This window comes from Podarcis melisellensis, assembly GCF_964234715.1.
Source record: "Podarcis melisellensis genome assembly, chromosome: 2".
Taxonomy (NCBI): domain Eukaryota; kingdom Metazoa; phylum Chordata; class Lepidosauria; order Squamata; family Lacertidae; genus Podarcis; species Podarcis melisellensis.
The window spans coordinates 81,207,851-81,219,963 of record NC_138529.1 but is presented as its reverse complement, the minus strand read 5'-3'; the positions used below and the strand labels follow the sequence as shown (position 1 = coordinate 81,219,963).

At 40.6% G+C, this 12,113-nt stretch overlaps 1 protein-coding gene across 6 annotated transcripts in view; it reads left to right on the top strand.

The window, feature by feature from the left end:
* Window positions 1-12,113, top strand: part of ARHGEF3 (Rho guanine nucleotide exchange factor 3) — a 125,042-nt gene that overhangs the window by 36,152 nt on the left and 76,777 nt on the right. For 4 of the 6 annotated variants that reach the window (XM_081899996.1, XM_081900000.1, XM_081899998.1 and 1 more), the window contains one exon: window positions 7,959-8,025. The exons of 1 other annotated variant lie outside the window; for it this stretch is intronic. In XM_081899996.1, coding sequence (XP_081756122.1) covers window positions 7,959-8,025 — 67 coding nt within the window. Of the gene's footprint in view, window positions 1-6,403; window positions 6,421-7,958; window positions 8,026-12,113 lie in introns of those variants that run through there. One more of the 6 variants, XM_081900001.1, reaches the window with a different exon arrangement.

Genomic DNA, 12,113 nt, shown 5'->3' with positions numbered 1-12,113 from the left:
AGCATATTTCCTTTATTCTTCCCCTGGGGTATTTAGGGGAGTCATTTAAACTTTAGCATGGATGTAGTAATTTCTTTGGTCGCTTATGGGTATTAAGTGCTAATTTTCAGATGATGTGATAGTGACAGCAATAGACATTTTATATCAAATAAATGTCCATTTGGGTGGTCTGTTATAGCATTCTGTGAAGCCAAAAGTATGATGATCTTCGTCCAATGAATAAATATTCAGTTTTTGCTTGGCACTGATACTCTGCAGTGAATATTACTCTTATATCTTGCATCCTGATTCTGAACACATTTACTTGTAAGTGAAACTCTTGGATTCCAATCAAGCTTAACCTCCTGTGTTTAGGATTATAGCTACAGTGCACTATACAGGTATCCTCCACTTACACGCATTGCATTTGCTTGCAACAGTGTTAGTGTGCATTGCCATGAAATAAATATATAATTTGAACCAGGAAATGGTAGAGAAACAGCACAAAAAGAGTGGTAGAGAGCTGAAGAGCGGGGGGCAGCGGCGCCACCCCTCACTCATTCACCCTCCTTGGCTTCCTTCTTCCTGCCAGCAAAGCCATTGCATGGGGTGTGGGGGCGGTGCTCCATGTCTCAGCCTGCCTGCCTGCCCTTTGTTCATTCATGTCAGTTTTGTTCCTGGGGCAGGACTTGAGAGTCCCTCTGCCTTCTGATCATCATCACCCTCTTCCTTCCCACCCCACAATCAGGCAGTAATTTTATTGGGGTGGGGGAGAAACTAAGTAAAATTAAGTTGTATCCAGCAACTTCCTTTTTAAAAAAAATCATTTTTATTTGGTTTTACAAATACAAAGTTGTAGAAAAGAATCCAAATATATATCCATGTACAGAGATTCCTCCGAATCCCAGGACTTCCCTTCATCCCCTACATCGGGTCCAATTTTAAACATTTAATACAGCATATTCTTTGATTTTCCAACTTTTATATTATCCATGGTAATTGTTACACCACAAGTGAAATCAAAATCCTGCTAATGTTTCCCATTCTTTTATAAAGTTTTTATCCTCTTGGTTTCTGAGTTTTCCAGTCAGTTTTGCCATCTTGGCATAGTCCATCAGCTTGGTTTGCCACTCCTCTCTAGTAGGAACTTTGTCTTCTTTCCATTTCTGGGCTTGGGTGGGATGAACGGGATCTGCCAAGAAAGAGACGCTTCCCAGTCTCTCTCAACAGCACCCTCCTCCCCACTTTTCACGTATGTGCATGGAGTCCACAAATGTAATCCCAGTGTAATTGAGCAACGCCTGTATTTCATTTGTTTATCAAAGAGTTATTTTGTTTATGAATGAATGACACTGCACAAAATGCAACTCGACCAGCTCAGGGCTGAGCTGATAGCCTAGAATCACACTATGTAAAATGGCAAGTTTTTTTTTAAAGATTGGTTGAAGAATTCTGGAAAGTTCACTACATGCATAAAGGTAAAGGTAAAGGTACCCCTGCCCATACGGGCCAGTCTTGACAGACTCTGGGGTTGTGTGCCCATCTCACTTAAGAGGCCAGGGGCCAGCGCTGTCCGAAGACACTTCCGGGTCACGTGGCCAGCGTGACATCGCTGCTCTGGCGAGCCAGAGCCGCACACGGAAACGGCGTTTACCTTCCCGCTGGAAAGCGGTCCCTATTTATCTACTTGCACCCGGAGGTGCTTTCGAACTGCTAGGTTGGCAGGCGCTGGGACCGAGCAGCGGGAGCGCACCCCGCCGCAGGGATTCGAACCGCCGACCTTTCGATCGGCAAGTCCTAGGCGCTGAGGCTTTAACCCACAGCGCCACCTGCGTCCCTATTACTATCACTACATGCATACATTTGCAATAAAACAGAAATTCCTGGGCACTCTGTGTTTCCAAGATAAGCAGAATTAAAACTGATTCATGATATGCATGCTAGTTTGTGTTCCTGTCACTGCTAGTTATTGATAATAGTACAGTGCTAGGATTCCCGTTATAGCCAACTCTACAGAGTGAACTGTGTAAATTATGCTGGATTCTGTTCCTCCCCTCATCATCCACTGTCAAATTCATATTCTTTGTTTACTTTCCTTCTACTGCATGACTCAGATTTTAACAACCAAGCGCAAGTGAAAACATTGTTCTTTCATGTTCACATTCTGGATTATATTTTTGAGAGAAGGCGAACTTGCTTTAATGTCTGCAAAACAAATTGTCCTCTAAACTGAATGTTTGTTTTCAAAAGCACGATCCTTTTTCCATTTTAAGATTGAAGAAAGCAAGTTATTAAAAAACAAAAATAAAGATCTCCTCTTGCTCCTGACTGTGTATATTTTAAAGAGAAATACTACATGGCTAGCTGTTCAGTGTTAGGAAGGGTGAGCAAACCAAAACAGGAATGTATTTAAATGTATAGCTAAAAACGGGAGAAGTCACAGGAAAAACATAGGAGGAAAGACATAGTATGGTGTGTGTGTGTGTGTGTGTGTGTGTGTGTGTGTGTGTGTGTGTTTACATGTGCACATGCATGATGGGGGATAGTGAAAACATGGATGAAAAATACAAAATAAACCACCATGTAATTTCAAACATACTCTGGCATAAATAGCAGTAAATGATTACGTCTGATGTAAATAGTTTCCACATGTTACAAGGAATTATCTAATGTTGGGTTTTGCAGACTTGTGAGCTACTGCTACACTGTAGAAATACAAGTAAGTCATTGTGCTTTAATCTGTTTTGGAGTGATTGTATCAACTCTGTGTTTTAGTCTGAACACTTTTCATTCTAGGAAAACTAGAACACTAGACATTTTCCTTTGCTCTAAAGCAACGATGGGGGTGGTAAATTGGTTTGAGGCTACTCTGCTGAGTGGAGGTTGACTTCACCTGCTGCATAGTTTCCTCCCTGCCCTCAGCAGCTTTTAGCTGTGGTGGGAGGTGTGTGTGTATGTGATATATATAGATAGATAGGTAGATTGGTAGATAGATAGATGTAGATATATAGATACATATTCCATTAGTGCAGAGGGAAGGCTTTTCTGCACCCCAGCACTGTGGCCCCAATCCAGTTTGGGCCTGTCTATAACTGCTTTTGTGCTCAGAAAGAAGTCGTCCAGATCCCCCATGTCACATTTTGTTTGGTTGTCATTGGGGAAGTATGTACGCATTACTGTTTACTTCAGCTCCACTGCGCTCCCACCACGGGTGTTTGACATTAATCACAATCCATACTTATCCTGTAGCTTCTTGATAAAGACGCCTCAAATCAGCTGCCATCCGATTGGAAAATTCAAGTCGTGGTTAAGCTGAGGTATGTACAGTTGAGATAGCCATTGCACATGCACATGTGACATCTTCCTTGCGCAGGAGTAGTGCAGCGTTTGCAGGTGCAGGGAAACCCATCAGGTAATGTGCATCAGGTGAAGATACCCCCATCCTATGTCTAGTGTGTATGGCAAGTACAAATGTGACTTGAAACACCCTGCTGCATTTCAAACTAATGTGTACATACTTTGAATATGATTATCTGGGCTGTGTCATTTTACAGAGCTGGTGTGGAGTTTGTGGGACTGAATGCTCCTCCTGACAAAACAATTAAAATAAAATAAAAATCCCTCTGTATAGAAAACTACCATACCTGGGAGAAAGGGCTTAATAGAGCTATCTTTCCGACTTGCTAGTTTTTTTATGTGGTTTCTTTTTCTTTTTTCTTTGTTTGCATGGAGAAGCATTAAGAAATGTCCTTCCGCACCCCCCCCCAATCTAATACACTCTAGGGCAGGGGTGGGGACCTGTGGGCCTTCAGATGTTGCTGAACTACGGTACATCTCCCATCATTCTTGACTATTGACTATAGGGTATGAAAATAACATGTTTCAGAAAATAGCAATTATATTCTAAAAATCATGCAATGTAGATTTTGATGAGGCTTGTGTGTGTTCTTCTCTTAGCTGACATTCTGAATGAAGAAGCTTCCCAGGGAATTTCAGCAGGTATTACTCGGGTGTATTCAGTAGCTTTCTCTGTAGAAATTGCCATGACAATACTGATGCAAGAAATATTCCTACAGGAACCCAACTGTGACAACCAATAGCTTGAAAACATTTTTGTTTTGTTAGATCTTTCATTAGGTTAATAAAATGACCCTGCAGAGATAATGGAGCAAGTATTCATAGTGTCTGTTTTACCAGGAAATGAAAATTAAATGTATATGCAGAATATTTTGCCAGAAAGCTCTCGAGTGAAATCTAAGCCTAAACATTAGTTTTTAAATCCAGTATTAAGAAAACATTACAAAGAAAAATACCAGGCTCTAGGTAAGCCGTACCGCCTAAGTATCTGAAATGGCTAGGCTATTTGGATTAACTCTGTGATAGTAAAAATTAGAGCTATTTTCCTTGCTTAGCACTGGCATGAAGGTGAAAGGCAGTACATGTGGCCCTCATAATGCAGGGTAGGCACCCCACAGTTGGAGCTTAAAGTGGGCTCAGCTAAGAGGTCCATTTTTGGTAATTGTTGAATGATCAGATTGGAAAAATGAGTGGAGAAATGAACTAGTTGTTTCTTCCTGTTCAGCACAGGTCTCTGAATGTCAGAGTGAATACAGACTGATTCTACCCATCCCTTTTGCCTGCTGTTGTTTTTTTGCCTGCTGATATAAAAACTGATATCAAAAGCTGATATCAAAACTTTCACAGGTGTTGTCTGTCCTGACTAGAATTTAATGTCCCCAAACTTCTTGGACAAAGATTCCCAAAGTGAGGTGGACAGCTCCTAGTACCAGTAAATTAATGCTTTGCCAAACTTCCCAGTTGGTACAAGACTGAGCCCTGAATCAATGTCAGTTTCAGAAGGAGGCTGAGTTTAAGTCAGAGGGGAGATTCATTCCTGGTATTCGTGGTTAACCTTGGTAAAACAGAGCTACCTTTTATGGATTGGATAATCAGAATATGAGTGTATGCCGTTGAAGGATGATCAAGGTCAGGAAGTCCCTGGGCCTGACAGCAGCATAGCTGTCCGGGGTTGCGCAAATGCCCTGCACTCAGGGGTGGGGAAAGCCAATGCAGAGCACATTGCATGGAACCTCCACGGAGTCCGCAAGCCCCACATTGCTGTTTAGGGCAGCATGGAGCCTGCAGGTGCCCGAGCCACCGCGTCACTCCCCAGGAGAGACGTGTGGCTTGGCCGCGCTGCTGGCCAGGCCCGTGGTCACCTCCCTCAGTGATGACACCCGGGGCAGCCGGCACCCACCACCCACCCCTTCCTGCGCCGCCAGGGTCTGATTGCCTGCCGGATGGATTTGATCTTCTCAGTATCCCATTAGATACTGTATTTATCTTTTTTGTGTGTGTGCGTGCTACTAATAACTATGAGTCACTTCAAATCCAGGGTGACTCAAGAATACAGAGTGTACTGATTATGATTTCCATGCCCACCCCCACCTGTGTACCCATCCACTGATTAAAATAATTCAGTTGGACTTTATCCCCCCCCCCCGTAAAACCTCAATATCATGTTTCTTGCTTCAAAACAAAATAAAATCCACATAATTCTATGAAATTGACATTCTTGGAAATATGATTGTTCTATCTCTCTTGAATGGAAGCACTTAAATTGCTTTTAGATAGTAGATCTAAATGATGTGTAATTCTTCCCTCCTCCACATACCCAAGTGCAAGGTGTTGCAAACTACAAGATCAGTTTGACTCATAGTCATTTGGAAACTATGAGATGACTCTAGTGTGTTCCTAAACTAGCCAACAAATCGTACCTTTCGGGGTGCTCTCACTAGATGAGCACTTGACTAGGTTACCAAGTCTGCATGTGCCCATAATTGCACAATATACACTAATATGAATGCCAGAATTATGACAATAAATAAACCAGAAGTGTGGTCAAAGTATGTATTTGTTCAGATCCTTTTTTATCTGTTTCCTAAAAGAGTAAATTTGATTATTTTCTTTACAGAATGTGCCAAATTAAAAGAAAGTTTGACAGGTTGTTTTAGGTCAAGTTTACATTGCAAAAGTACATGGTCGGCTCTTGGGAGTTGTCTAAGGAAAAGGAGTGCTAGATGCTGGTAATTCTAGAAGTTAATTGGAGTTGTGTCCTCTTGATTCATGCTGATAACAAGAGAATTGGCTGTAGTAGGAAAACAAGCCCCCCAAGTATAAGTGTTTCTTTTTCCTCCACATGTTATAGACCACAATAAGTTAATCATTCCCTGCCCCCGCCCCTCCAGCCCAGTGGGACACAGGTTGATTTCACAGGCTTCAACACTTTGTTAATTAGTAATTGTGGTCTGTCAATGTGGTGTTAAGATTGTTTCCATTTCCTGTGAAGGCGGTTTAGACAGTGCAAACACAGTAACAGCAGAAGACAACCATCTCATGATCAGTGAAGTGGTTTGCTCTGACTGAAACATCAAAGGAAATGTAGTGTGTTAAAACTGGCAAAAATAGAAATCAGAGTAGTAAGACTGATCTCTAGAAATATATCTCTGGCTATTTCCATACAGCCTAGAAAACGTAGCTTGCATATTTTTTTCAGGCTTAATTAGTTCGTGAAGATAACTTATAAACAATTACATGTCCCACTGAAAAACTCCAAGCTTTTGACTCAGATGTTTGGAAGAATGCACAGCTCAATTTCATATGTGAAGGGCCCAGATGGCCTGTTTCCTTTCCATTCCATCCTCCAAGTACAGTCATACCTTGGAAGTCGAACAGAAATGTTTGGAAACCAAAGCGTGGCTTCTGATTGGCTGAAGGAAGCTCCTGTAGCCAATCGGAAGCCCTGAAAGCCCTGTCGGACATTTGGCTTCCAAAAATAGTTCACAAACCGGAGCAGTCACTTCCGGGTTTGCAGCATTCGGGAGCCAAAACGTTTGAGAACTAAGCTGTTTGAAAACCAAAAGACGACTGTATTTAATTTCTTCGAAGTAGAATTCTTGCAATTTTAAACCACTGGTATTCAGAGGTATACAGTGGAGATAGAACATAGCCATCATGGCTAGCAGCCATTGGTAGCCTACACATTCATATTAAACCATTTTACCGTAATGAAAAGGAAATATCTCAGAAGTACATTTAGTTAAAAGAAGGTAATAGGAGACGAAAAGAGTTCATGTAAGAGAGGACTGGTTCTGTTGCTAAACCATTGTTCAGTGAGCTTTGGAGAGCCTCTGACTTGCACACATACCCTTCCTTCTTCAATGTGGCTGCGAGAAAGAGTTTGGAACGTTTCCACCTCCATCCAGCCCAGACACTGAGATCTAGCTCCGAGGGCCTTCTGGTGATTCCTTCATTATGAGAGTTGAGGTTACAGGGAACCATGCAGAGGACCTTTTTGGTAGTTATACCCTCCCTGTGGAACGCCCTCAGATGTCAAACAGATAAACAGCTATGTGATTTTTAAAAGACATTTGAAGGCAGCCCCGTTCAGGGAAGTTTTTAATGTTTGATGTTTTATCGTGTTTTTACTATTTTTGTTGGGAGCCGCCCAGAGAGGCTGGGGCAACCCAGTCAAGTGGGTGGCAAGCAAGCAAACAAATCCCTTTCTGCTTTAGATTACCTACAGATTAATGTGTTGTCTGATTCTGTACAAATGTGATCAATCATAAATATGGTTAGTTAAAACAATCCAACTTCAAACCGTAGTTAATAATAATAATTTTTAATTTATTTTATTTCTACCCCACCCACCTGAACTTGGCTTGTTTCAACTAATTGAGGTTAATCTTAACCACACTTTGACCTGATTTGGATGACACAGGATGCTGCAGCTACTCTAAAACAGAAGTGGAAGCTTTTGATATACTCATTCTTATAATGCTAAACCAAGGTTTACTGTTCCATTGCAAATCATGCCTGGGAAAAAGCACTGAGGTGGTGTTCTCCAGTCCATTTTGATAAGGGACTCTTGACAGCTAAAAATGCAGGAAACAAATGCTTTCTTTTGTTTCACCTTGCAGGCCTAAACAGCAGCAGCAGAACAACTTTTCCTTGTTTACTTCCACCAAAGGCTGGAATTTCAGAGGGGTAAGGGATTTTGTTTTAGATGATTGATTTGTGTTTGTATTTTCCTTTCTTACACTCTTATTTCCACCCACCAGAGTGTAATTTACAATGCAAACTGAGGTATAATGAAGTAATCAATATTATGCAGAGTCAGACCTTTAAATGCCCCTGAAGATACAACTTCAGAAACAATTGCTTAACTTGTACTTTTGTCAGGGAGCCAATAAATTATTGTGTACTGTATGGCACTTTCATAAGAGGTTATATTTACACTGGCAGATTTTTTTTAATGTTAACAAATTATCAGAGAATAAAGGAATTTATCATCTTCTGTAGGCATTCTTGGTCTACATGAATTATCTAGACCCATTCCAATCAGGGTCCTAGCTTGACTTGGTCACTTTGATGAATGACCTTTATTGAGAGCAGGACAATAGGATGCAACTTTGCTCCTGCTTCTCTGTCTCCTTGCAGCTTTCAATACCATTGGCCATGGTATCTCATTGACTGGTTCCATGGGAAGAGAATTGGGGAAACTATGCTACATCAGTTCCTGTCCTTGTGGCAGAATCCAGAGAGCAGCATTGGGAGATGTCCTATTTTATGCCAGACATTATTTGATATCTATATGAAGCTGTTGGGAGTGTTCATTAGGCGATGTCCGTAACATCTGAATTGGGAGAGGTTGTGCTATGCCCTGGACCAGGGTATAGATAGTGGCAAGTAAGCTTCAGCTGAATCCTGGCAAGACAGAGGTGCTGTCAGTGGTTCCCATATCCATGAAATTGGCCAATTGCCTGTCCTGGGTAGGAATGCATCTTGAAGGAGTAGGAACACAGGCTGGGGATGCTTCTATATCCAGCTTCATTGCTGGAAGCCCAGCTAGCCTCAGTGGCTAGGAGTGTCTTCTGTCAACTTCAGACTGGGATAATTTGTCCACAGTAGTTTAGGCACTGGTGATTTCAAGATTGGATTACTGCTACACACTCTATGTGGGGCTTTCCTTGTTCTGGATCTGGAAACTGCCATTAGTGCAGAGTGCTACTGGATCACAGCTGACAGGGGTGTTAAAATATCTGCAAGGGTTGCCAGTTTGTTGCCAGACCAAATTCAAGGTTTTACTATTAGTATAAAAAGCCCCCAACAGTTTGGGACCACTTTATTTGGAAGCATTGCTTCACTCAAAATATGTCCACTTGACCCCTTTGATCTGAGGAACTGGCATTTTTACAAGTGCTACATAATGTTTTTTCCACACTTGCAAGGAAATGATCCTTCGGTGTGGTAGGACATACTCTGGAACTCTGCCCATTGACATTTGACAGGCACCTTTGCTGTATTGTTTTCCGTGCCTGCTAAAACCATTCTTGTTTTGGTATGAGCACCCAGACATCTAATTTTGATTAGACGTATTTTAATATGTAATTTTATTTTATTCTGTATATTTTTATAGTTGCTGCTTTTACTCATATTTTAAAATTATTAGGTCAACTTGTTTTTATCATTTGATTTTATCTATATTTTTAACATATATTTTATAATATTGTATGTAAACTGCTTAGAAGTTTTGATGATTAATCACCGCATAAACCTTGTTAAATAAAATAAAGAAATATTCATCTATGCTTTTTTTTATTCCACAGGTGTTGAATGACACCTAAACACATCTAACAAAGCAAAATACAATTGACAATTTATATGCCCCATTGAGATATGTTGCCCAAAGATAAAATGTTAGTAAAGGACTACTTTAGCATTCAATATATTCATGCCAGGTGTTTGCTGTTTATTGTGTAATGCTGTATGCAATTTTGAAAGTACCAGAATATGCTTTTTCTACAGAATTAAATTGTCAACCTTTTAAAATGTTTCTACAAAGCCATATTTTTTTGCATGCTAAAGATTCTGATTGTCTTTAAGAATTTTTTTTTTTGTAATAAACCTGATTTTCAGTTGCCTGCCTTATGAAGCAGAGATATAAAAACGCCTTTTATCCACAGGCCCTTCATAACTCTCCTTGTATAAGCTAGCAGTCAAGCTATGAAGCTATGGTTAACAGCTTTGGAACAAGCCAAGATATTAAACCATGGTTTAAAGTTGGTTTAATAACCTGGCTAACCATGGTTGCTCAGCTTGTTTACTCTCTTATGTGAACAGAGGGTGTGTCTGCAGGCAAAAGGGTTGATCATACCTTTGAAGCAAAAGATATGATCATCTAAACCCTCTGTATGGATATGCTACAAAAGAAATATTATTTCTGCAGTGATATACTGCAGAGTGGTTGTGTTGTAATTTCCAATTCCCTAGATTGGGCAAAATCCAACATTGTGCAAGTAGACTTCTGTTTACACAGTGGGATTTCCCCTTCCCTTCCTCTCCTCCTCCGTGCGGCCCCCTCAATCTGCTCTGGAAATTTTCCTAGTTCTTCAGAACAGATTTTCGGAGCACGTTTGGCTGCAGGGGTGAAGAGAGGAAGGGGAAATTCTGTTGTGAGGATGGAAGTCCATTCTGTTTGTGCACAAACACCATAGAACCCATCATTTTGAAATGTTCCTGACTCCTTAGGAAAAGTTTGGAACAAAACAAAAAACCATTCATCAGTAATGCAGCTCACCTGCTTGGATTTGACTTGGTGTAGTGAGATCTGGGTAATAACCTGAGAGCCAACTTTCTGTCAACAGTTCTACCACATTTGGCACCAACATTCCTTTTAGTTTTTTGTACTCATTATTCTCTTTCTGTTTTATGGAAATTCATAAATCCTTCATCCAGCTGCAGAGAATTGATTAAAGATCCCGTAGGTATGGGTAAAGTGAGGACAACTAAAATAAACTGGACTATTAAATGAGTCAAGTTCTTACTTGTTTAAAGAAAGTAAAAGAGGTTAGTTTTTACTGGTGACAGCACAAGGAGTTTGCTCACTGCACTTTAGTAACAAAACAACAAGTCTTTTTATGGTGTGTTGTAGCCCCAGGCCCAGGGGCTAGATGTGGTCTTCTCTATCTGACCCTCAGAACTCTTTGCAACCCAAGTACTTTTGCCTGGTTGGTATGTCACTGAACTCTCGTAAAACCTTTTGCCCATCTGGATGGAGGATAGGGCAAAGGAAGATGAGTCATTTCAGCTGTAAACTGTCACAGGGTTCTTCCACCCTCCTGGTAGAAATCCTAAACTTTATCCTGCAGATTTGAGTAACTTGAGAGCTACGTCCCTGGCCTGCTCAGCCATGATAGAGGGGCAAGTGACCAGTGCCCTTTGTTACAGGAGTTATCCCTAGGACAGTGACCCCAGGGGGTGGCAGAAATACTTGCACTGGCAGAAAGTTCATGCTATGTTGGATTCAAACATTTAGCCATTTTTTCACTTTACGGATTTCAAAACACCTTGAGTACGCCATCATTGGATTTTCGCCATATGTGAAGCATTAGATGAATTGATACTTGTTTTTAGTTATTTAATCTGTCACAAAGAGAGATATTTGAAGATTGCTTCACCTTTGAACATCTATTCTACCTTTATTCCCTAGATTTAGGAAAAGGTACTACTGTTAAGAGATTTTTAAAAATATTGCAGTTTATTTTTGCAATAGATATTTCCTGTCTTGAATGTATTGATGTTAGTGTCGGCTAGTGACAATGTAGGATGATCCGGTCAGTTTAACCTCTTCAGCCTGGAGTTGTTTTTCTGGGGTCCCCACTTTCTGGGGTCCCCCTCCAAAGATGCTTTGCTTCTATTTTTGTATCAGATTAATAGTTTAGTAGCGAATTGTGTGAATGTTGCAGAAAAATTATTTCTTGATTTCACTAAACCCTGTGATAAAGTGACCCAAGATGTTTTGCTTAGCCAATTGGATAAATGTGAGGTAGATGATAATATCAGGTGGATTAAAATAGTAACTATTACTTATTTAATTTATGTATGGCCCTTCATCTGAAGGTCACATTGCGGTTTATAATATATAAATACAAAATGAAAACACAAAATAAATAACATAATAACAGGGGGGAAACAATAGCAACTACAGTACTCAAGTACAGTAGATTCTTGTAGACCAGTAGCTCTAACTTCTGTGTCCACCCTGAAACCATTCACAAGCTAATGTGGCTGGA